The sequence below is a fragment of the Anastrepha obliqua genome, chromosome 1, assembly GCF_027943255.1.
Source record: "Anastrepha obliqua isolate idAnaObli1 chromosome 1, idAnaObli1_1.0, whole genome shotgun sequence".
NCBI classification, from domain to species: domain Eukaryota; kingdom Metazoa; phylum Arthropoda; class Insecta; order Diptera; family Tephritidae; genus Anastrepha; species Anastrepha obliqua.
In genome coordinates, this window is record NC_072892.1 from 131487114 (window position 1) to 131514636 (window position 27523).

At 36.5% G+C, this 27523-nt stretch overlaps 2 protein-coding genes across 2 annotated transcripts in view; one reads left to right on the plus strand and one right to left on the minus strand.

Annotated features, from left to right (window-relative positions):
* The window catches only part of LOC129236135 (coatomer subunit gamma), a 48083-nt gene that overhangs the window by 12069 nt on the left and 8491 nt on the right, over nt 1-27523 (plus strand). The window lies entirely within an intron of this gene.
* On the minus strand, nt 1215-26821 carry LOC129236136 (Y+L amino acid transporter 2). Its single transcript, XM_054870356.1, has 7 exons — nt 25729-26821; nt 5175-5419; nt 4831-5099; nt 4543-4743; nt 2110-2259; nt 1820-1997; nt 1215-1749 (listed from the first exon to the last, which is right to left on the minus strand). Exons 1-7 carry the CDS (start codon nt 26187-26189, stop codon nt 1688-1690), a joined length of 1566 nt encoding a protein of 521 aa, XP_054726331.1. The 5' UTR covers nt 26190-26821; the 3' UTR covers nt 1215-1687.

Below are 27523 nucleotides of genomic sequence, written 5' to 3' on the forward strand. Positions count from 1 at the left end.
GACGGATCCAAAACCAGTGATGGTAGCGGATCTGGATGGTACTTATATGAATACACTCCTATGCTACAGAACAGATGGCCATGGTATTCCTTACGGAAGTCTATGCCATCTTGAATGTGGCGTACTGGTTAATTGAGAAAAAGTGGCGGGACAACAGTATTGGAAGTTGTAGTGACAGTCAAGCTGCACTAAAAGCCCTTGCTAGCATAAGCTGCTCTTCGAAGTTAATCTGTGAATGTAAGACCAAACTGAACAAAGTTGCAAAACACAACAAAGTTAGTCTTATTTGGGTGCCTGAACATTGTGGTATTACAGTGAACGAATTAGCTGATAAACTGGCTAATGACGACTCTGCAAGTATGCGACTAGGCACTGAACCCCTACTAGGTGTGAATTCCCCATCGATTCAACTATGGATTGACGACTTCAAGGGATCTACCCATAGAGGACGTTGGTCTGGATTGAACTCGTGCAGAGTAGCCAAGGGCTTTGTAAAAGAACCAAACAGGAAAATAGCGACCTTTTTCCTAAAACTCAGCAGAAAGGATCTAAGAGTGCTAGCGGGTGTAATTACAAGGCACAACGCCTGTGATCAGCATATGGCTGCCATGGGGGTCGTCGGTAGCCCGATATGCCCATCCTGTCCGGTGTTTTCCAGAATCAGACTAAGGATATTGAGTTGCGATATACTGTATATGGATACAGTTCATACTCTTCCTCTTCCGAATCTCTTATCATTCATCATTGAGACTAAAGAGATTTGTGTGGCAGAGTGACCCCAAACTAATTTATCCGTCTTACCACCCACTCCTTATCTTTCCTATCTCTATTCTTTCCACTGAAATCTATCCGGGTGTAGTACAATGGTCTACTGACTGAGTGATTGGACTTTTCCAACCCCCCACAAATCTAATCTAATCTAATCTAACCATAGCAGCTGTTTACTATGCAAATAATAGAAGCTAAAAACATAACTGTAAGTAAAGCTGCAATTTGCATATCTAAATTTATGGCATTTGATTAGAGAAAAGCAAATCTGTAAATTTGAAGATAGTTTTTCTGTAAAATAAAAGGAAATAAGCTGCATTTGAAGCTGCATTTTTGTTACTTTTGCTATTTTGAAATAAATAGAATATTAAAAACCATTTTTGTTACTTTTGCTTTTTGAAAAAAATAGATTATTAAAAACATTTTTGTTATTTTTGAAAAAAAAAAATTATTTAAAAACATTTTTTTCAGTTGAATTTTCTTTGAGAAAAATAGAACAAATTTCAAGGAACACTTTTCAGCATTTCATTATTAATTAAATACATTGAAACTTTGGTTTAATCAGTTTTTTCTTAAGCTTAACGTTATTTTGTGGCTTCAATCTCCTCAAAATCGTAAATAGCAATGATTCAGCATCTCTGCGCTGCATGCGTGGTACCTCGATTGTGGCACAATAACTTGTATGTATGTGTGTGTGTATATTTAAATAGGAATACAACTTTCTGACTTATAACATAATCGCCTAACATACATACACATACGACAATGCACCAAATACAATACCTGAATTTCAAACAATTGTACAAACGTTGGATGATTACTGAGTATTAATTCCTATGGAAAAAAAAAATCATAAATAAGATAACAGCCAATAGTACTAATAAATGACGATGGCTATTGCTTTGACACAACAAATGAATCATTCATATTTCTCTTCTTTGGCTGACATAAACATTTTTTGGCACACGTATGTCAAATGGTCTGCAAATGCAAGAGGGAAAATAATTGATAAACTGTGAGTACATAAATGCACAATTCGTAGAATACTTACTAATTGCAGTCTGTAAACACTTTGGCTTATTCTTCCACACAACACCGACGTAATAGAATGGCACACCTATCACCGTTATCAGAACACCCATACCGACTTCATAGGGTGCCACATAGACAGGCACGACCACGAGAAAGGCACAAATAACCACAAAGAGGGCAGGTATCCAGAGTGAGACCTACATACATAAATACATATGTACATAGAAATGATTAAATATTATGTATGATGAAGTGCATAACAGATGATTGAATGATTGCCAACCGCACAAATTGTGGATTTAAAATTACCTTAATTGGACGCTCCATATTGGGGCGGGTGTAGCGGAAATATAGTACGGCCGACACTGACAGCATTATGAAAAACGACTCCACTATGCTGCTATAGGTGATGAGCACATAAACATCGCTTACGACCAGCATTATAAGCGACAAAATACACTGAAATAGGTTAAGATATATAAAATGGATTATAGTCTCATTCTAAGAAATCTGTATGTACCTATGTATATGCGTTCATAAATACTTACGCGTATGTGCATATATATGAATGTGAGGTTACTTTCAATCAAGATGCACACGCATAATGTACTTTATAATATGGAATATGTTATATATGCATTAGGGTGGGTCAATTTATATGGAACGATTTTTTTCGGCATCCTTCCTAATAGATACAGATTTTATATACAATTCTAGGAAAAACAGGTAGAGCAGAGTCAGCTTCTAAAGTCAGCTTCCAGCCAGATACATTTTGAAATAAGCTTTTTTTAAATAATATAGTACGAAAATTAGAGAAAAGTCTCCTAGTGTTGAAAGTAAAAAGGATCTAAAACCAAAATAATTGGAAATACGTCTTTAGTTGAAAAAAACAATAATGATACGAAGAATTTTGTTTTAATTTAAAAAATTAATGTGTCTATTTTTTTTTTTAATTTTAAAAGTTAATGACTCGAAAAAAAATTTTTTTTTTATTTTAAAAATTAATGACTCGAAAAAAATGTTTTTTTTCATATTAAAAATTAATGATAAATTTAAAAACTAATGATCCGAAAAATTTGTTTTTATTTTATGCAATTTTTAATTTGATTTACATGTAAAAAATTACATCCTGACGACTTTCCTTCTTCTTCTTCTTAATTGGCGCTATAACCGCTTACGCGATTTTAGCCGAGTTTAACAAAGCGCGCCAGTCGTTTCTTTCTCGTGCTAACCGGCGCCAATTGGACACACCAAGTGAAGCCAAGTCCTTCTCCACCTGATCTTTCTAACGCAGAGGAGGCCTTCCTCTTCCTCTGCTACCACCAGCTGATACCGCATCTAATACTTTCAGAGCCGGAGCGTTTGTATCCATTCCGACGACATGACCCAGCCAACATAGCCGCTGGATCTTTATTCGCTGCGCTATGTCTATGTCGTCGTCAAGCTCATACAGCTCATCGTTCCATCGCCTGCGATATTCGCTGCTGCCAACGTGCATAGGTCCAAAAATCTTACGCAGAATCTTTCTCTTAAACACTTCAAGCATCGCTTCATCGGATGTTGTCATCGTCCTAGCTTCTGCGCCCTACGTTAGGACGGGCATGATGAGAGCCTTGTAGAGTGTTAGTTTTGTTCGTCGAGAGAGGACTTTACTGCTCAGTTGCCTACTTAGTCCAAAGTAGCAGTTGTTGGCAAAAGGAATTCTACGTTGGATTTCAAGGCTGACATTGTTATCGGTGCTAATGCTGACGTGGGAGCCGATACGCGAGTGCGCCGACTGTGTGAAGACTTCCCTACTATATAAATAATGTCTTTTACACCCTTTTTTCGCATTTGGTAGAGCTCCTCCTCCTCTTTGTGGCAAATGGAGCGCCCTACAGTTTTAAGCCTACTCCGAATTGCAAATGGTTTCTATGAGGAGCTTTCTCATGGCCGAAATACACTCTGAGGCTTGCCATTGTCTGCCGAGGAGCGACCGCTATTGCAAACGTTTTTTCTATCGGTTGTTGTTTAATGCATGGCGATTCGAACCTGTGTACTGCCGAATGTACTTCTGAGTGTTTTCTCAGTTAGTGTCTTACATTTGCCAGAGCGAGGCTACGAATTTTGGGTTCCGATGTCATGAGAACGATTAAAATTCGTTCCCTCAAACTGGAGGATACTTTCAGATTGACCAAAGAATCTGGAAACATCTCACAAGTCTTACTACCTCCATTTCTTTATTTTATCGTATCTTTTTCCTTGAGTTACTGCCCTACTTTCCTCCTTGACTATTATCTACCATTTCAGTTTCCAGAACTTTAAATAGAGTGGGCTTTTTGGCCTGAGTTGGAGTTACCAAACCGCTCGGTGATTTTTGGCTTGACTTTTTTTTTCAAATTTTAAACTTTAATTTCACTTACGAATTTTAGACACCCACTAACTCATTTGGCTACGGCGGCTATCACTGTCTTGTGATGCTTTAAATAAAATATAGATATGAAAAATAAATTCCTCGAACCAAAAAATTCCCAAATATAAGTCTGAACTGAAAAAATAGCATTCATAGCACTAAATAAATATTAAACCTCATAAGAACTGCGTATTAATTAAAGATAATTAAAAATTTTTTTTTTTTTTGTTAATTTGTCCAAGTACTCTATTCTTTGTTTTTTCTTAGAATTTCATGGAGAATTCGAAAAAAAAATTGGCCCACCCTAATATCCATATATTTATGTATAATTTAGTTACGCGTTAAATTACCAAAAACACCAACGAAGGCACTGGCGTAAATTGCTTCACACTTATATTTGACAAGATCGCTGGCATATGACCGTTACGCGCACCCACAAAGCACATTCGAGATGAAGTCATTATGTGTACGGAAAGACCACCAAAAGCAGAAATCGCCACCAGAATGGGTATAATGAAAGACCATAGACCGAGCACACGACTACCAAAGGACTACAGCGAAAGAAAAGAGTTACTGAGTTGCATGACAATAAAACAAAACAAAAAAAAAAACAATTATTTAAAGTACTTCATACGCACCACTGCAATCGCATCGGAGGCAATCATTTCTGCTGGCGACAACACCGCCAAGTAGGCCATGTTCGCGAGCACATAAATTGCCGTCACTAGCGGCAATGAAATATAAATAGCGCGCGGCAGATTCTTATATGGGTCACGTAGTTCCTCTGTCATAAAATTCAAATAATTCCAACCAGCGTAGGAGAAAATGCCCGAATAGAATGCAACGGACAGCTTGCCCGGATCAGTCTGTGTATTTTCGAAGGGCTGGTCAAAGTTTTCAACGTGGCCTGATTAGAAAAACAAAACAAAAACAGAGATAATTAGTTCATAATCAAAGCGACAAAGTTTTAAAGCAAACATACCTAAACACATCCATGCCACGCCCACAATGATAATTAACACCAACGCAGCTATTTTGGTGAACATAATTATATTTTGCATTTTCGTAGTTACTTTCATGTAACACGAATTAAGGTAGGTAAGGAAGCATATGGTGACTGCGGCCAGCAGTTGTAGTGCGCTTTGCGGTATGCTGCATTCATTGTCGAAGAACGGCTTAAGCACGTAGGAGGCAAATGTGAGGCCCATAATGGCGTTCGTTGTAGGGCTGCAATGGAATATAATACATCATTACTCATATGTATGTATGTGTGAGTGAAATGAATAACTAATCAATATACATGTATACATATTTAATTGAATTGCGCACCCATAAAAAGAAATGACCAAGCAAAGTGGCGCTTATTTATAGTAAGTATTAAAGAAGCATACTTTTAGGATATAAATATATTCGGTAGATTGACAGTCGATAACTGGGTTGAGGCAAAAATTAGAGTGCGCATAGTTGACGCCAATGCACGCCATTAAAGTTGTTGTTTAAATATCAATGTAACGGTGTATTTCAATAAGCGTAGAATATTATATTACAAAGTGTAGTTAAGTTTCAAGGGCCGGTGTTGATTTTCATCAAAATACAATTTTTTGAAGAAATTATTGTCATTTCTCTTTATTATGACAATATTGGTATGGCTCAATTACGTATGGAACAAAATATCAGCCAAATGGCCGCCGCGGCCTCGGCGGCACATGTCCATCCGATGGTCCAAATTTTCGATGACGCTGAGGCATAATTGAGGTTCTATTCCGTTAATGCGCCGAATTATCTCATTCTTTAGCTCTTGAATTGTTGCTGGCTTATCGACGTACACCTTTTCTTTCAAATAACCCCAAAGAAAGAAGTCCAACGGTGTCGTTGACGTTTAGGTGTGGTTCACATTCAACATCGGCCCTTGAAATTTAACCACCCTTTACATATGTAAATCTAAATGCATTCATCTAGATATATGTTTATTTATTTATTTTTCTGATTCAAATCTGAATCTGATTCTGATTTCTTTTTGAATTCTGATTCAAAGCATCTTTTAAGGATAATAAAATTATTGGAATTAAGACAGGTTTCATCTGTCTTTAAAATTCACTTTAATTTGTTTTTTTCCTTTTTTTATATGGGACGGATTTCCGATGCATTTTTGTGCGATGCACGGCTTCAAGATGACGAACGCAAAGGGAGAAAGTTAAGCTAAGGTCAACACCAATTTGAGTTTTGAAAAACTAATTTGCAGTGCGTCTTGATGTTTTCCACAAATGGAGTTTTATGCCGCCTCCGAACGGCAGATAATTTTTATAGGGAGCGTTTGCATGGAAGAAATTGAAGAAATACACTAGAAGGCTTATCATTGTCTGCCGAGGAGCGACCGCTATTCGAGGTAAAATTTTCTATCCATTGGGGTTTCGCACCTGTGCACATGCGCGATGTACTCAAAATACCTCGCGTCGGCAAGACTTTTACTGTTTGTTCTAATGAAAAAGAATATTAAAGGATTACCGAAATTATTTACTTTCCTTAAACTTCAACAAAAAAAAATTATTTATTGCGGATTATTCCGTTCTTGTTTCGTAATTGTTTCTTATTCCGGTTCTGTGCTGTTGTTTTTGCAACGTCCCATGACATATCGGCACCTCCTAATTCGAGCAGCATCGTTCGTTAATCTCCAGAGTGTGTCGTTACTGATGGTATTTAACCAGAATATTCTGCAGACGATGCGGAGGATTGTAGCATCTTTGTGATGGTGTTAGAGACCAGCCATGTTTCGCTTCCGTACAACAATAATGCCTTTACACATGAGCCGAATATTCGTAGTTTAGTGCGCCTGGAGATTTGCGAACTCCCCCATACTGTATGCATTCGCCCGAACGCTGCCCTTGGTTTGTGTAGCCTGCAGTTGGCATCTTCATCTGCTCCACCATCTGCCGTAATGATGCAGCCGAGGTAGTAGAAGTTTTCTACGAACTCCACCGGGCATTCGTCAACCAATATCTGTCTTGCGTTGCTGTGGTTAACTCTCATAGCCTTGGTCTTGGCGATGTTGACCTCCAGTCCGACAGTGCGTGCCAGCGTGACTAGTCTGTCCGCCTTCGCTGGCATGTCAGAGAGTTTGTGAGAGAGCAGGCAAATGTCACCGACGAAGTCCAGGTCCTCAAGATGTCTGGTGAAACTCCTTTTTTGTGCAAGGTCAGTTAGCTCATGACGTCATCAAGGACGATGGCGAAGAGAAGAGGCGACAGGGGACAACCTTGTCTTACGCCTGAGTTGATAGTGAATGGATCGCTGATATCGTCTTTGTGAAGCACTGCCACTTTGGAGTTCTCGTAGAGAGCTTTGATGAGGCGGATTATCTTGGCGGGAACTCCGTTTCTTATCAGTGCCAGCCATATTGCGTCTAATTTGATAGCGTCGAACGCCATAGATAACTAGATGTGAAACTTATTCATTTTGAGAGAGAGCGCGCCCATGAGGACGTTTCAAAACTTGGCAGCACTCACACATTATGGGATTTTGAACAGCTGATAGGCGAAATGGCAGACTGCCAGAAGAAACGCGCCAAAAATAACAGATGAAAACAGTTCGTTTTTGCTTAATGGAGAAATGACGTGTTAAAATGTTTATAATTATTTGTCTTAAAATTAATTCAATTGAAATGTAATAATTTAAATTTAAGTGAGTTTGTAAAATCCAAAGCTCGTTATATCCTTTTCGACTTCTACTTTTAATTAGTCTTATGTACATAATGTAATTTTATTGAAAACTGTGTATTGGTTTATGTAAATTTGTATATACGTAAATATTCTATGGTTGAAAAGCGTAGGTAAGGGAACTGAATTTATGTTTGAGATATTTTACAAAAGTTAAAGGTAATCTGCTTTAACTTATTCTGTTCGTTGTTTGACAATTTTTTTTTTTGTTACCCAATTTCTGTGTTATATTAAAAAATCGCAATAAGTCATGCTTTTAATTATAACTTATGTTTTTCGCATTCATTACTTTATTATTATTAAATTACTTTTGTATTTCAGTTTTAAATAATTTCATTTACATATAAATTTTTAATTTTTTTGCTTATTTATGTACATATTTCATACGGATTGTGCTTATTTTTAGTATATGTAGGTGTTTACGAGTGATATTGGGCAACCGCACACTAAATACTAACCTCAATGGTGGTGTGGAAACTAAAAATTCCAGACCTTTGATTCAAAAATACCCAATTCATGTTTCTACCGGTGTGGCAATATTGGAAAATGTTATAAAAAATGCACATTTTTCAGCGCTCTCACGAGAAAAAGAGTTTCACATCTAGTCATCTATGTCGAACGCCTTATTAAAGCGGTGAGCGCCACTCAACTGATTGTTCAACTATAATGCGAAGTGTGTTGGCTTGGTCAACACAGCTTCGGTCTTTTAACGCCTTTATAGCGATGAGTAATCGAATAGAAGAAAAAGGCCTGCGCGTGCGTGATGATGCCCGCCAAGTACTGCCAAAGACGCTATTTCTGCACTTACTCCATTTATTACAGTTTAATACTAATGGGATCTAATGGTGAAAATCGAATCAACAAAACGAACTATTCGTAGTAGCCACTATTAAACAAACAACTGGCTTTGAAGCTAAAAAACAAAAATAACACCAAAGTCAACCAATATTTGTTACTAAATGTAAATGACGTGGAACTAGGTACTTATAGCTTTCTCAAAATTCGTGAACATTTAATTTGTTCTATTAGCGTTTATATGTACATACATATTTATGTATATGTGTGAGTCAAAATATCATCAAAATTTACGATAATTTTTTTACCAATTTCATTATCTGAAATCAAAACAAAGCGAAAAATGTATGAGAACAACGGTAGTAACACTTATAACGATATTATATTTATTTGGTCTAAATACTCGTAAATAACTCAACAAGCTAGCCATGGTAAAGTGTTCCATAAATAGACAGATGGAAAAAATTTAGCAATGAAGGACTTATGTATGTATGTACAGTATGCAAAGTTCGTATTAGTACACCCTCTTACAAATAAAAATACCACGTATATTTTCAAATTTATTTTAAAGCAATTGATTTCAATCGTAGTGCGGTATTGTATAATTCATAAAAAAATAGAATAATAACAAAAACTCCGAAACATTTGCATAGAATTGAAAAAAATAGCTTTAGTAGCAGTGTAGCTATTTCTACTGCAGGCAAAATTCGTATTAGTACACTTAGTATGCGTTGAATTTGTAAACAATTTGTTGGTATTTACCGTTATTTTCGAAACGATTGTGTTAAACATTCAATGTTTAACCTTGGGCAAATGCGTTTTAGTAGCTACATATGTATTTGTTGAAGTTCGCGGAGTTAGTTTGCAATTTCGCCTAAAGTAAGTGAATTATCAAACGAAACTAGGAGATTAATAATAAATATGAACAAAACGGAAAGTCTTTACGCGAAATTGCGAGAACATTGCAGAAAAGTGTGTCTACAATACAAAACGTAGTCACAATTTATAGAAACAGTGGAAGGATTGACAAAAAGCTTCGAAATGTGAACAGGGCAAAGCTTGGACAGAGGCACAAGACTTATTTGAAACGCCTTATCAGGAAAGATCCCACCGTCAGTGGAGTTTCACTAGCTGCAGAACCAGAAAAATACTTTTCTTTCAAAGTTACACCTCAAACAGTGCGCAATTATGTAAAAAAAATTGGGATTTAGAAGCAGAACTGCGGTTAGAAAACCGTATGTAAGCTCAGTCAATAGAAGAAAGCGTGTTATATTCGCCAGGCAATATTTAAACAAAAATATGCGGTTTCGGAAAAGGGTAATTTTTTCGGACGAGTGTAAATTTAATATAAAAATGTCCGATGGACGCATAAAAATTTGGAGAGAGTGTAAAACTAGCCTTCAAAAACGAAATCTGCATCCTTCTTTCAAGCACGGTGGTGGTTCTCTGATGGTATGGGGATGTTTTGGGGCAAACGGAGTAGGAAAGTTGCATTTTATTGATGGAATTATGACTGCGAGGCAATATAGTGATATTTTAAAAAAGAATCTACGCAAAAGTGCCAAAAAATTGGGTTGCAAAAAAAAATGTATATTCCAACAAGATAACGACCCTAAGCACACGGAGTTGGATACAAGGTTATGGATCCTTTATAACTGTCCAAATTATCTCAAAACACCACCACAAAGCCCGGATATTAATCCCATAGAAAATTTATGGTCGATTTTCAAAAAGCAACTGAAACATCATCAAAAAAGGAACCGAGAACATTTAAAAAAAGTCCTCAAATCAGAGTGGAAGAAGATTTCTCCAAATCTCACAAAAAAATTGGTGGAATCTATGCCGAAGAGATTGTCTGCTGTTCTAAGGCAACGAGGGTATCCTACAAAATATTAATTTTCTGAACTATCTTCTGTTTACTCTTTAAATCATTAAAAATACATGTGTACTAATACAAATTTTGCTTCTGTGAAAAGTGTTAATTTTTTTTTCTTATTTTTTTTTTGTAATTCAATACACTTTGTGAGCGGTTTTGTTCTTTGGCCTTATTTTAGTTAATTATCTATAAAATAAAACGGTTTCAAGCATTTGTTTTAAAATAATTTTGAAAATATACGTGGTTTTTTTATTTATAAGGGGGTGTACCAATACGAGTTTTGCATACTGTATGTACTTATACATGTGAGTCACGATAACACATATATACAGAAGCATGTAGTGAAAATCCAAAGTGAAATAATTAGATTTTTTATTTAAAAACAGTTTAAAAACTACTAGCTTTAACCCGCGGCCCCGCTCGCGTAGGAGTAGTATTGAGGGATTTAGGATATGTATATAAAAGAATTACAAACAGTAATTTCATAGAAAATAACTTTTTATTAATAACCATAATATTACAATACGCGGCATCCGTTGCTATGCCTCATTGAATAAAATCAAAACAACCAATCAGAAAAATATCAAGCACAGTTATTTTTATTAATTTTCTATCTCAAACCGTTTTGAAATTTGCATTTGGGTCATAGTTGAACAGCTTATGTGGATTATGAAGTCTAGAGTGTGCTATAAATAGTGGGAAATAGGAAAAACTAAGATTTTTTACATTACATTTAAGCAAATATTCGATTATTAGTGACAAAAGAGAGTGGTGGCGCGTTGGTCCTGGGGGCTGTTGGAAGGGAGTTCCATCATAAAAACTTGCCCATAACCTTCATTGGGTGAAAATATGAGTGTATAAACATTTTTACGTCATTTGGTGTTGTCGTTGCGTAGTGATGCGCGGACAACGTACAGACATTCACCTTTATAGTATTGAAGATTGGAATGCCTAGAATGTTCATTCAAACATAACAAGCGCAAAATCGTTTTCTTGAGTAACTTTCCTACACCGAATGGTGGTGATTTCGTTTCGATCTTTGATCTTTTGCCATTTTTCCGTTAAAGCCGTTATTCCAACAACTTATGTACATGGATTTGCTAGGTTTTCTATCCAAAAAACTATTCCGAGTGCATTTTACAGGCCTCGATTGGATTCAATTTTACTCCACTTATTAAGAGTGGCTTGAAATGAACTCAGCAAATGAAAACTTCAAAAACTTCCCAGCCAAGTGCACTCAATTTATGGGGTTAGGGGTAGTCAGAATTTTCAAAAAATTTGTTGTTTTTGTTTTTGCATTTTCTTAAAGTATAATATCTTAGAAATATTGTGTGAAAGTTTGAAGTGAATCCAACAAATACTTTTCGAGTTATTCAACAATTAAGGGGGGCCTCTTATCAGTGGCTTCAAAAGAAGGTATTTTTTCTCAATTTTTTTTCGAGGCGAAAAAAGCAACACACAGGAATAATCTTTTGCATTTATTTGAAGGCATGATTGAAGAGTAATAAACAACTTTTTAACATAAATAAAAAAACAAAATGGCGGACATATGAGGTATCTCGCACAGTTTCTCGGTGTGCGCTAGTAAAACGGCGTGTAAGATTGCGGTCGTAGTTTTCACCTGAAACACAAAAGAAAAATATTGTCTTATTCAGAAGGCTTTCCCGCATATAATAGACTACTTTTGAATAAAAATATGAAAAAATAAACACACAATTAATTATTGAAAAAAGTGCCTTTTCTCGCTATTTTTTCTCAAAAAAGGTGTTAAATAACATTAAAAAATGAATTTTTGTTGTACTTTGTTAGTTAATTAGTTGCGTATTTTAATTATCTTTATATAGATTATCGGTTTGAAACGATAACTTTCGTCGTTTTTTTTTTAATCTTACACGCCATTTTAAAAAACATGGTTTTCAAAGTTTTAAGAAGGTAGACAGTATACTCACACGAGGGACGATACACAGGCTTGTAACTCCGAAATCACTTTGAATTGCGCTATAAAATTTTGAGGGCATATTCTCCTATAATATACATATCTATCGATTACAGTAAAAAAAAATCAATTTTTTGAAGCCGACTGATAAGAGGCCCCCCTTAACAAAGCGCATTCGGGCGCTCCAGTTCGAAAGCAAAACTTCAAAGGCGTTTTTCTCAAAACTATGTTTTTTGAACTGGGGATCACTGTAACTTAAAAACCGCTTGGTAGATTCCAATAAAATGTATGGTCTATGGATAAGTTCGTGCGGTTTTACAACAGATGGCGTAACTTGATTATTATTCCATCGATCCACATTTCCAAACATTCATTGGAGAGCTACTGTCGTAAGGCACAAACGTCAGTATAAGTTTTTTATTTGAAGCGTAAACAACAATATTTTTACCACACTTGAAAATGTCGAATTTCGTGCCAAATAATGTGTTTTTGCGGGGAATTCTTTAATATGAAGAAAAAAGCAGCCGAAAGTCATCGTATCTTGGTGGAAGTTTATGGTGAGCATGCTCTAGCTGAGCGAACGTGCCAGAAGTGGTTTGCACGCTTTAAAAGTGGTGATTTTGGCCGCGCCGCCAAAGTTCATGGATACCGAATTGGAGGAATTGCTCGATCAAGATCCGGCTCAAACGCAAGAAGAGGTTGCAAAAACTTTGGGAGTTGATCAATCAACCATTTCCAAACGTTTAAAAGCCATGGGAATGATCCGAAATTCAAATTTCGGAAAAAAACCGCACGAACTTATTCATAGACCATTAATTTGTGTTTTTCAAAAATTTCGATTTGAAAAAATCGAAAATCTGAAAAATATTTCTTGAGGCCTCCATATTGTTAATTTTGAAAAAAAAAAGCTTCGATCAGGCACAAGATTATACTACTGTGTCCAAAAAATAAGGTGACATTGTATTTATTTTGAAAATTCTTTATTTATTCTTCCAAATCAATTTCATCCCCTTCAAAGTAATCCCCTCCCGACACAATGCACTTATGCCAACGTTTTTTCCAATTTTCGAAACACTGGTTGTAGTCACTTTCCGGGATGGCCTTCAGTTCCGTCTTCGTTGCGGCTTGAATCTCCTCTATCGTGTCAAAACGGTGTCGCCGGAGCGGTCTTTTGAGCCTGCTGAACAGCCAGAAGTCGCACGGTGCCAGATCAGGTGAATACGGTGGTTGCGGAACGATATGGGTTGAGTTTTTGATGAAATGATCACGAATTACGAGTCCAAAAAATTCAATGTTTTCGGTACCAGTCGAGATTTGACGCGCTTGAGGCCCAAAACATCCTTCAAAATGGTATTGACTGAGCCTTTCGATATGCCAACATCATCAGCAAGGTCTCTAATCGTTAATCGACGGTTTTTCAACACCAAATCTTTGATTTGTTGGACGTGAGCTTCGTCAGTTGAGGTTGATGGTCGCCCAGGACGCTCTTCGTCTTCGACACGTTCACGACCGGCTTGGAACTCACTACACCACTTGTAAACATTTTTTTTAGACATAGCCTCATCACCAAAGGCTTTCTGCACCATCCTCAACGTATCCGAAAATTGATTCCGCAAACAAAATTTAATGCAAATTCTTTGCTCAACAAATTTCGACATTGCAAAAAACGAGAAACTCACTTTTAGCAGCTCACAAAACGACGCGTATCTCAAACAGTAAATGAATATTTCACATGAAATTTGACATAGATGTCACTCACAGTACTACCAACCTAAAAAAAAAAAGAATTCTCCTAATCCTTCAAAGCGCGCAGTTTAAAATCAAATGTCACCTTATTTTTTGGACACAGTAGTATATTAATAAAACGAATTTCTCTTGTCCGATTGATTTTAGATGAATCTCCCTTGCCGACTTGTGATGATCACCGCAAAGGACTTCTGGAGAAACGGTTTAAAAACAATTATTTTATTTTTTTTTTTTAATTTAGCTAAAGTTAAATCGAAACATAATGTATTAATGCTATTTTTTATTTTTGTAAAATAAAGCAACGGACCCATTTCGTGGTCTAAGTGGCATCGTTGTCTCTATGTGCGATGCAGCTGCCAAACCTAACCTAAAATAAAGCAATTGACTAGCAAAAAAAAATATTGAATATCATCATTTTTTCGAGTCTCTAACTGCCCCTAACCCCTTATAGCGAGTCCTCAAATACATACATACATACGTATGTGAGTAGGACTCAGCGTTACGCGACTTGCTTACTCTAATAAATAATAATAATAATAACCTCTGTCTCAATCCTCTTTCCAACGCCCTCAATTATACAACATATGGATACAATATAAAACACATGGACGACATCAAACTATACGCATCCAACCAAGCATACTTAAAAACACTTTTAAAAATTACAAAACAAATAACAAACGATATAAAAATGAGCTCTGGCATCAGTAAATGTAAAACACGACACATAGAGATAGGCAAATGGACTGACGCACTGACTAAAAAACATTAGACGATCAAATCCTTAAAAACATGGAAGAACATTGAACGTGCAAATATCTTGGATTCCAACAAAGTACAATACAAAAATAGTTCACACCTCTATTAAAAACAAAATTTCACTGCCATACAAAAAACGCCGTAGCCGGATACTTAAAACACAACTAAATTCCAAGAATCTATCTCCGTAAAGCAATCAACACGTACGCCATACGAATACTCACATACTCCTTTCTGTAAAGACCAACAAGACCACTTGGCAAATAGAGAAAACTTCACCCTAACTCATGCGCACAAAGACTTACAATGCCAAGACTAGAAGAAGGAAGAGGATTCATTGATATCCAAAACCTTCATAATAACTAAATTTCAAAATTAAGACAATTTTTCCACATGCACACACATCTGATCTATACAAAGCAATTGTCCTTGCAGATAAGCACTAAGCACCAAGATAATAGCCTAAAACTGAAATAACAATCACCCTAAAATATAGGAATTATGGTTCAAAAATTTAATAAAATCTACGATTGTGGTATATATCCAAAGAAATGACTGCAGTCGACCTTCGTACCGCTGCCTAAAAAATCCAGAGCTAACAATGCGATGATTATCGACTCATTAGTTTAATGAGTCATGGCTTGAAAATATTCCTTAAAATCCTTCTACATATCTATCTATCTATCTATCTATAATTGGCGCGTACACCCTTTTTGTTTGGCCGAGCTCCTCCTCCTATTTGTGGTGTGCGTCTTGATGTTGTTCCACAAATGGAGGGACCTACAGTTTCAAGCCAACTCCGAACGGCGGATATTTTTTATGAGGAGCTTTTTCATGGCAGAAATACACTCGGAGGTTTGCCATTGCCTGCCGAGGGACGACCGCTATTAGAAAAATGTTTTCCTTAATGTTGGTGTTTCACCGAGTTTCGAACCTACGTTCTCTCTGTGAATTCCGAATGGTAGGCACGCACCCACCCATTCGGCTATGGCGGCCTTAAAATCCTTCACAACCGTGTATTTACAAAATGCGAACAATCAATGGATCGTACACAATTTGGATTCAAACAAGCTATGGGAACGCGTGAAGCTTTGTTCAGCCTTCAAGTCCTAGTACAAAACTGTAAAGACGTCCAGAAAGATGTTTTTATATGCTTTATTGACTACTAATAGGCTTTTGATAAGGTACTGCACACAAAATTATTTGACATTTTAAGGCAAATGGGTGCATTTCTAACTTGTATTGGGGCCAAACTGCGAACGTGAGACTACAAAATGATGTGACGAGTGACGTTTCAATCAAAAGAGGAGTTCGCCAAGGAGGTGTTTTACCACCAATACTCTTCAATTTATACTCGGAATATATATTTGAAGAAGCTTTGGCATCAGTCAACTTAGGAATAAAAGTCAACGGCGAAGTAATAAATAAAATTGACAAAATTAATGACCTGCAATATCTCCTTAAAGAAGTCGGCGGAAAAAGTCTGCAATACGGCCTAAGTATTAACACCCAAAAAAGCAAATTCATTGCTGTTTCAAAAAACTCTCAACAAATCACCAATTCAAACATTTACGTATGTACTATATACTATATGATAATCCGATCCAAAGAGTATCCCGATTTAGGACAAGACAGACAAAGTTAGTACGAAAGAAGTCTTAACGAAACTTAGAAAGGATAGAGAGCTGTTATTAACGATAAAGCGCCGCAAACCCGCATATTTTGGTCAGATTATGCGTAGTCCTAAATATGAGTTGTTGCAACTGATTGTGCAAGGTAAAATCGAAGGCAAACGAGGAATTCGAAGAAAGAAAATGCCTTGACTACGTATCGTAGGAGAGTGGATAGGATTAAGGACTATTGGGCAGTTGATTGAAGCAGCCCGAAGCAGAGACAATTACCCCAAGATTATATCTAATATTTTATTGTTTTGTTAAATGTAAAAAAGAAGAAAGAATTACTTATCACATTTGTATTAAAATTAATGAACAATTTATTACTGTGATCGCTTACATTCTGCATTAAGAATTTGCAAATAAAGAAGAAGAAACAACAGTTGAATAAACGAAGACAGCCTGGGCAGAGAAACAGCTACATGGGAAACACCTACATATTTTGGAAGACCCAAATATTGAAAAAACTAACAGTTATACCTTCATAGAGGATAACTTCATCCTGAAATGGAAAGATTTATAATCGCCGTTCAAGATCAAGTAATCCTCACTAAAAACTATTGCAAATGCATAATAAAAGACCCGATTATAAGCTCCAACTTCCCCGAGAGTCCCGCGTAACCTTGACACAATTACATTCTGGATATTGTAGCAGGTTGAATTCCTACTTATTCATAACCGACCCCGACATACTAATCATATGTTCAGCATGTGAAGGCACCCCGCACGACACTAACCACCTTTTCACATGCCCTATTAAACCCACTCACCTAACACCCCTCTCCATCTGGACACAACCCATCGAAACAGTTAGTTTCCTTGGCCTACCGTTAGATGAGCTAGACGAAGACGACCGGTGATTACGCTACACTGGCAAAGGTACTGCTACAACAACAACAACAACAACCCGATTATAACTAACGACAAATGCCGAAGGCGCCAAATACACCCAGAAACAATAGACCACATACCTGCTGGGTGCCAAATTCTAGCCGGCACAGAGAAAACACATAGACACAACATAGTTGCAAAAATAATACATCAAGAAATTGCTAAAAACAACATTTAACAGCAAATAATGACCCGTGTTACAAATATACCCCTTCAAGCAACTTAAACAGTGATGAATGCACCCTATACTGGGACACTACAATTCACACACACCGATGAAGCTATAATGAGCCATAGACCGGATATTACTTTAATAAATAAAATAAACAAAATTATAGATATCAGCACCCGAAATGGTACCAATGTACACAGAAAATATCTAGAAAAAATTGAAAAATGTAGTGAACTAACTCAAGAAATAAAACGAATATAGAAACAAAATACCGTAAAAACAATCCCATTTGTGATTTCAGTAACTGGATTACAGATTGCAGCTCGAAACTGCCAAACTGCGCGGTCAAAATGGACCCCGCCTCGTGCGGAATACCGGGGGCGGGGAGAGTGGCGTGGGATACACAATGATGATAATAGTTGTCGTAAAGATCAGAATTACTCATTGGCTTTTTCAGCCCCGAATAAAGCTCTTCCTTTAAGGGGGGGGTAGGGTCACAAAATCGAAATTTTTTTTCTTCACTCATCTTATAGTAAATCATTTCAAGAATGTTGTGTCAAAATTTTAAGTGGATCAGAGCAGAACTCTCAAAGTTATAGCCTTTGTAGGCACTCTACCTCGAATGCGGAGCATAGATAATTTTTCAGAGTCATTTTTTCAAACGCGTTTTTCCCGAAACGACTTCTTAAAAGTCGGTGCCAATCACAACTCCGAAACTATTCAACCGATTCTTTTCAAATTTGGCACACGTTTTCTAAATCAAAAATACCTCCCCCCTACACTGTCTTTTTTTTATTTTTTGCTTTTTAAGGTTGTTTTTCACTTACAAATATGGCGAAATTTTTCGCCAAAAATGCTCGTTTTACGTTTTTTTGCCACCAAAACTACAAAAATGAAAAAAAAAAATTTTTATTAATGTAGGGGGGAGCATTACGTCATACTTTAACTGAAAAATTCGACTTTTTTAGTTTCAGATGATTCTACGACGAATGCCGATTGGCACCGCAGAGCACCTCTCGAAAAACATATCTCCAAAAAAACTCTGTCATGGGCTTATTTGTCAATATTTTATTATTAATTTTTTTTTTTAAACTTATTGAAAAGATGTACAATAACATGTAACTGATTTTATTAAAGTATCTTTAGCCATATTTCTGTAAAAAATTCACAAAAAAAGTGTTTTTTTTTTAGCGCTAAACCCTACCTCCCCCTTAAATCGATTTCCTTAGAACAAGAGCAAAACATTTCACTGCTGACTTATCAGTCAGCCTCCAGTGGTATCACAATGGACCTGCTGAAGGTCTAAGTGTGTCTTGCGACAACCACCCTACCTACCTACCTATCAGTCAGCCGTAATAAAGGGTTTATTAATAAGAGATGTTATTTTGATATTCAAAGAAAAATGCTATTTTTTAATATAAATGATCGGATGTTTATTTCATTATAAAGAGGAAGATATGTCGTTAATTATGGAAAATAACTTCAGGCAAATGACCCCTACGACCACGCTTACGGGACAATATCCTTTTCATGAAATTACCCATAACCGAATTTCAAAGTGGCTGCCCTATGTCCTCGATAGCCTCACGAATTCCATCTTTGAGGTCTCGAATCGACCCTGGGTTGTTGACGTAGACCTTCTCTTTCACGTGGCCCCAAAGAAAAAAGCCACAATGTGTTAAACCGCAAGATCTCGGTGACCAATTGTGATCACCTCTTCGAGAGATAACACGGTCCGGAAACTTTTCTCGTAAAATGGTTTCGTTGCTGGTGTGGCACGCAGCGCAGTCTTGTTGAAAATAAACGTTGTCCAGATCAATACCATCCAATTCTGGCTATAAAAAATCGTTAATCATCTCTCGATAGCACAACCCATTCACCTGTAACACCTGTTATTTGAAAACCCTTTATTTACGCAAGGCCTCAAATAATTGTTGCTGTAAAAATATAAACAAACGCTATGGTTGTCTTGTGAACTTTGCTGAAATGAGAGTCCTTGGCAGAACCTACAGTCACACAGAAAATTTTCGTACATAGCGTTTAACTTCTAGAGAAATTTTAAGCGGACAACCACTTCTGGGTTTGCTTGCTAATACTTTGTCTCTAAAAAATTGTTTGTTGCTTGTTTTAAAAGATATTTTGTTGCAAATGTAAATACAAAGGTAGCTTATAGCTTCAAAATATCGCCCTTCAAACGCACTACAGTGTTACTAGGTGCGATGAATGCCTGCCGAGATACTCGGATTCAATTTTAAAGCCATTTATCGGTATTTTTTTTAGATAAACAATACCTCAGGAAGATACCAGGTTAATAGCTGCATATCTGACCATAAGTAAACTATCAATCAAAAACATGAATGGCAACTACAATCACACGTCATAACTCAATAAATCAAAATGCCGCCAAAAACGGCTTCAAAGTTTATCAGTAGTACATATCAGTAGTACATACAATAACGCCTTCTTTAGTAAAAGTAAGCACCCATTTTCACTCCTGAGATACTGTTTATAGATATCACCATGCATAAAAGAACAGCTTGGCGGTCATTTCTGCAAACTTATCTAAACAAAAGAGCTGTGTGTGAATATTGGACCACCTGCCCTTTTGTTCCCTAACACTAACATTTTCTTACGGTGTATTCAAGATATCCTAATTTGGTTTCAAGTTGATCTAAATTATTTGAAGAAAACTGATATAAAGCAGCATTTGCTATTAATATTGTCTTAAGAGTTTATAATTTAATTTAATGGCGCATATTCTTGTGGAACATTTTAAGGGGTTATATACAGTAAGAAGGCCGAAAAAAGCGAACTTTCCAGAATTTTTTCTGAGAAGACTTTTAAATTTATTGATCTAAAAATTTGTACACATATTATGTTATCTTTTAACTGTATTTTAAGATTTAGTATTAGTAAAAATATTTATTTGGAAAGGAGCTTCAGCTGAACATCCTCCCAAAAAAGACGATTTGCGGTGACCACTATACATATCTCTGAACTGGATACTCCGAAATTAAAAAACCAAACAGATTTCGTTAAAGTAATGTTAAATATAGTAATTAATCGAAGGAAGAAGCAAAATAAATTTTTTTTACAAAATGGCGGTTTCTAAAAAAATCGATTTTTGACCAAAATTTTGACTTTATAAAAAATGTTTATCAGTGAGAAAAAATCTTCAATTAATTACTAAAAAATATATTTAAGAAGCTCGTGTTAAAATTTCAGACTAATCAGTTTAGCCGTTTTCTGGTAATGTTGGTCATCGACTTTGAAAACACCATTTTGAGAAAAACGCGTTCAAAGTTTTCCTTGTATTTTTAAGTACTCTGAAACGCCTTTTCAAATTTGCGTGTAACTTCGAAAATATTCACCGGAACGATATTAAATTTTCTATATGTGTTCTTAAAGATATAAGAAAATAGAATAAAAAAAACGATTTTTTGAAAATTCCAACCGCATATGACCCCTTAAGCCATATATTTTTATGGGTCATTTTTGACCTTCGTTGTAAAGGGTGGTTAAATTCCAAGGGCCGATGTTTAATGTGAACCACACCTAAACGTCAAGTTTTTTTCTGCATTTCATTGACATTTTTCAATTTCAGACTAACTCAATTTGAACCATGGAAAGATAGAAAATCGAGCAACGCGTTAAAGTTATTCAGGCTTATTATGAAAACGGGCGTTCAAATCAAAATGCATATCGCGCACTTCATCTTCAGTGATGAGGCACATTTTCACCTCAGCGGATTCGTCAATAAGCAGAATTACCACATTTGGGCGAATGATAATCCAAGAGTGATTGCCGAAAAACCAATGCACCCACAAAGAGTGACTGTTTGGTGCGGTTTACGGGCCGGCGGCATCACTGGGCCATATTTTTTTCCAAAATGAGGCCGGTCAGGCAGTTACTGTGAATAGTGTTCGCTATCGTGAGATGATAACGAACTTTTTATGGCCCAAATTGGAAGATATGGATGTGGACAATATGTGGTTTCAACAGGACGGTGCCACTTGTCACACAGCTAACGATACAATGGCTCTTTTGCGCAAAAAATGTGATGGCCGAATAATCTCACGTCGCGGCGATGTCAATTGGCCGCCAAGATCATGTGATTTGGCACCGTTGGACTTCTTTCTGTGGGATTATTTGAAAGAAAAGGTGTACATCGATAAGCCAGCGAAAATTCAAGAGCTAAAGGATGAGATAATTCGGCACATTAACGGCATAGAACCTCAATTATGCTTCAGCGTCATCGAAAATTTGGACCATCGGATGGAGGTGTGCCGCTGAAGCCGATATTTTGTTCCATACGTAATTGAGCCATACCAATATTATTATAATGAGAAATGATAATATAATGAAATATATAAAGAGAAATGACAATAATTTCCTAAAAAAACTGTATTTTATTTAAAATCAACACCGGCCCTTGAAACTTAACCATCTTTTATAAGAAAAAGATAACTTTCTATTGTGATTCATTCGGTTTTTTTTTACGGCCCAAATTTTTTTATTAGTACCGGGAATTTGTTTAATATGTTTTGTAATAAAAATAACGAAACGTCACAATTAAACTCAAGTAAACGTTTACTTTTTGAAATGTATCAATACTTTTGACCCTACGAAAGCGATCAGTTTTAAGTTACTTCATTTATATAGATAAAAGAAAACAAACACCTCTCTTATAACAAGAAAAAAATTAGAGAAATACGGAAAAATTAATGTTACATATATGTACATATTATATATCCCTTTTTCGACAATAATTTTAATATATAGTAATTAATGGGAGGCGGCCGCCGTAGCCGAATGGGTTGGTGCGTGAATACCATTCGGAATTCACAGAGAGGTCGTTGGTTCGAATCTCGGTGAAAGCAAAATTAATAAAAACATTTTTCTAAAAGCGGTCGCCCCTCGGCAGGCAATGGCAAACCTCCGAGTGTATATCTGCCATGAAAAAGCTCCTCATAAAAATATCTGCCGTTCGGAGTCGGCTTGAAACTGTAGGTCCCTCCATTTGTGGAACAACATGAAGACGCACACCACAAATAGGAGGAGGAGCTCGGCCAAACACCTAACAGAAGTGTACGCGCCAATTATTTATTTTTTTTAATTAATGGCAGGTGTGCCGCGACCTACAGTTTGTCAAGAAAGTGTTTTGACAACTACTAATCTAGCGAAATTCAGACATATTGTTTAAGAATGTATTTATGTATTTGTTTATGGTATTCTTTCACACTTTGACTTAGTGTGGCTAATATAAACAATTTATAAGCAAATAGTCGAAAATAAAGTCATTCATTTATTACACAAATAAAGTAACTATTTTTTAATGGCGTCACCTTAGGTACTCAATTCGCTTTGAGTGCGTGATAGGCGAAGTAAATAGAAGTGAGTTTTGGAACACCACATCTCTTTCTCTTTCATAATTGCTACAACGCATTTCTGTATTTTTTTAGCGTATGTGCTTGAAAATGACAGTACAATCTATTCTCTATTCACATTTCATCTATTTCATTCACATTTTAATCTATTTATGTATATTTCACTTTCACTTGCCGCCACTTTTGGTCATTATTTTTGTACCCTAAATTGAAGCCTACACCTTGCAAATGGATATCTATGAGTATTGTATATATATTTAGGTATCATTATGCTATTGTTATCTATTTAAACAGAAGTCCATTTGTTTAATTCAAGTTGATAAATAAAACTATCGCACAGTGCACACATTGCCGGGCATTACGCACAGCTAATAAACACTCTAAATTAACAAACAATTATCATATACATACATACATCTATGCATATAAATATTAATTTCTCATGCATGTAAATTTTATTATTTACATAGAAATTCTAAAGTACACATCATAAATGTTATTAATCTAGAGCAGCAGCTAAATAGAATCCCTTAATAACTTTTTGTATGGGAAAATCAATTCAAATATTATTATTATTTATTTGATTTTAAACTGCAATTAATTAATACCATACATACATATGTATGTATGTACATGCATACATACATACATACATATGTGCACATGCATGTTTATGCGACTACCTCACAAATGTAGGAAAATTTACTTGTGACCAATTAAAGCTGACGGGCTTATTGCCATAGATAAGCTCAAGTAAAAATAAGCACTGAGAATGCAAGATACCGTAGCAATTTCTTTTAAATTGAAGGAATTGAATGGACGCGTGCAATTGGTGACGCTTAGGCAAAAATAAGCGCCAATTCACAATCTTAATAAGAAAAAACAGTATTCAAGGAATTTGATGCAGAAGGGCTATGAAATGTAAAAATTTACAGCAAGTTAATTACAGGGTCCGGCATTTGAAGTGTAATCAACGCAAAAAAAATAGAATCAGTAATAGATTTCAAACGTAATAGTGTGATTGCATTTGATTTGGCTGGAAAATCACAACCAGCGATTGTTCGTGAGCTAGAGCACCTTAAATTAAATAAAGTTTTTGTTTATCGCACCATTACTCGTTACAATGATACTGGAGGCATCGCGAAACGTCATAGAGGTGGTCATCAAATGACTGCAACGTCACGTGGAATGGTTCAAAAAGTGAAGAAGCGACTTAAGCAAAATCCCCGACGAAGTGCCAATCAAATGGTGAAAGAACTAAAAATATCTGATCGTAGCTTCCGCAGCATATTGAAAAATGATCTCAAAGTCAAGTCTTCCATGATCTAAAAGACACTTGATCTTTTGAGCAGCAACAAGTCAGACTTGAGAGATCGAAGGAATTGCTTGGCTTAGCGGAAAGCGGTCAATTTCCGAACATTGTGTTTTCTGGCGAGAAACTTTTTCAAATTGAGTAATTCGTAAACTCGCAAAATGTTATTGTTTATTTGACCGACGGTACATACGAGTAATTAAGTCGTCGATTGGCACCAGGAGGCAGCATCTGCCAAAGGTAATGGTTTGGGCTGCTGGGACCGCAGATGGGTGCTCTCCAATCGCTTTCATCGAGCCTAGCGTCAAGTTGAATGCGAAATATTATCTGGAAAGTATTCTGGAGGTTGCTTTGAAGCCGTGGACAGACAAACATTTCGGGGGCAGACAATGGACGTTTCAACACGACTCGGCACCGTCTCACAAAGCTCGAGTGAACCAAGAATGACTAAAAATTAACGTTTCGAACCTCATAACGTCCATACAATGGCTCTCAAATTCACGTATGGTGATTGGATTGGTTGTCTTTGGGTCATTTTGGAGAACCAGATCCGAACTGAAAAATTCACCAGTATCGAGGCGCTGAAAAAAACCATTGTCCGCGAGTGTGCCAAAATATCTTCAAGCGACATTCGAGCAGCTTGCGATTCGTTTCTGGATCGTCTCAAGCCCAAAGGCGGTCATGTGAGGCAAAAATATTGATTCTGAATTTTGTATTATTTTCGCACATTTTTTAATTTGAATTGACTAAAAGTAATTTTCCGAACTAAATTTATGCCCTTTTTAATTGGTTACACTTCGAGTGACGGACCCTGCCAATTGATGCGTTTATAAAATTTCACGATATAGAGACTATTATCATAATTCTTGTTAGAGTTTGATTATTGCTGTTGTATCAGTTAATCTTGTAGCGTCAAATTTTTGGAATGTGATGGTTGTTGTTGTTGAAGCAGCTTACTAAATGCGGTCAACATATCGCACCCTAAATACAAAAGGGTCACAACTCAAAATTTTCCACACTCGAGCTTGACTTGTTTACAGTAGCACAGAAAACAAACTATGTGACATATCACGCTGAAATTTGCCATGTAAGCTTATAACAGTCCTACCAAAAAACAAAAAATTATTTTTGCCATATGTCATTCGCGGACCGTTTTATTGATAACGTCTCGTTCATATTTGAGCAGAAGGAACATTTTGAGTTGTGACCCTTTTGTATTTAGGGTGCGATATACACTTGCAAACTGCTGCTACTAAAGTAATTTAAATAAACTCACACAAATATCATCATTGCGTCCCAAAGGTAGAGGAATGCTGGCAGCGAACCGTACGCTTCTAGTATATACGCATAATCCCCGCCAGACTTGGGTATTGCCGTACCCAATTCAGCATAACAAAGTGCGCCAATCATCGACAGCATGCCACATAGCACCCAAATGACGAGCGATGTGCCCACCGCTTCCACTTCGCGTATCACACCTTTGGGTGATATGAAAATGCCAGAACCAAATATAATACCCAATATGATGGCGACACCCTCAAGTAGGCCTAATTGTTTTTTCATACGCACAGCGCTGCTATTAGATTCAGCGGATCCTTCACGTTGGCCGCCCATATCGCCATTGCCCACCGTCGTAGTTGCGCCGTTGTCTTTGCTAACACTCGGCGCCGTTTCACTAGCTGGCGTTAATAGCACTATTTCGCTGGTAGGCGATTGTAAGTCGCTTGAGGCCCGCATTGTTTATTGCACTATGCAATAAAATCACTTGTACTTTTGATTCTTTAATTCAACTGCTTTTTTATCCGCTTGCGTTTGGTTGAAGTGTCGCGATAAGACTGAGAGTGCTCGTCAACTTTTAACACCAGCTAAAGTTTTTCTAAATTCAAACGGACAATTGAACTTATTTCGTTATTACGTTTTGTGCTTTACTATTTAACTTCGTGACAATAACGCCGGGTATTGTTTTCGTTATCTGTTTTGCTACGCCTGTTCAATGTGTATACTGTTTATTGCCCTATATTTACGCTCCTTCATCGCTCAACCCGACACCTTTAACGCCAAGGGCAAGGGGCCGAACACGACGCCCACTGACACAGTTTCAGCAACGAACTAGTGAGTTGTATGATTTTTTAGGTTAGATGCACCAGATGCACTGCACATTGAGCGTTAGGCCTTTGAATCATTGGAAAATCGATGTGGTTTCCAAATTTCTTTAATATTTATATAGTTGTTTTCTGCAATTCATTTAGTTTTAATTTGATTTCGTGCAAACGGCTATACATTTATATTTATAAAAGAATATGAAACGAAAATCGGTCACGTTATAAATACAAGCACAAGCAGAACTACTGTCAAACGGAAAATGGCAAAGCGGAAAGTGAAAATGGAAGAGTGTTGCGGAAATGTTGAAAGGAAAAGTGCGCAGTGTTGGAAAACGAAACTAGGTAAAAAGCAAGAATAAATGGAAATCATTCAAATATTTAGCAAATATGTATAACTGGGGGCCGGAAAATTACTAATGATGCAAATGTGTGAGTGGTTCTGATTGCGCACAATTATTCTTAACGAACTTTTTTAGCGGCGTACTTACATATTTACAAACAATGCAGTAACATTTAATTTGAAGCATACTTTTAGGTCCAAATAAGAAACACTTCCGCAGTTATAGTAATCAACAAATACGTTAAAGTATTTTTATTTCACGAGTTGGTGCTTCTACAAATATATTTTACAATTATATAACACTCTTCAAATGGAAGTAATAACTCGAAATCGGGATGTATTGCAGAAAGCACTTAAAATTGAAATCGAAAATTTACAGGTATATATAATTTTGTAAAGTAAACTTAAACAATACTAATTTTTATCAATCGGTGTCGGCCCCCCCATTTGTGGAGCAACATCAAGACGTACACCCAAAAAGGGCGTACGCGCCAATTATATATATATATAATTTTTATGAATCGGTCTCGGCCGCTCCATTTGTGGAGCAACATCAAGACGCACACCCAAAAAGGGCGTACGCGCCAATTATATACCTATATATAATATATAATTTTTATGAATAAGGT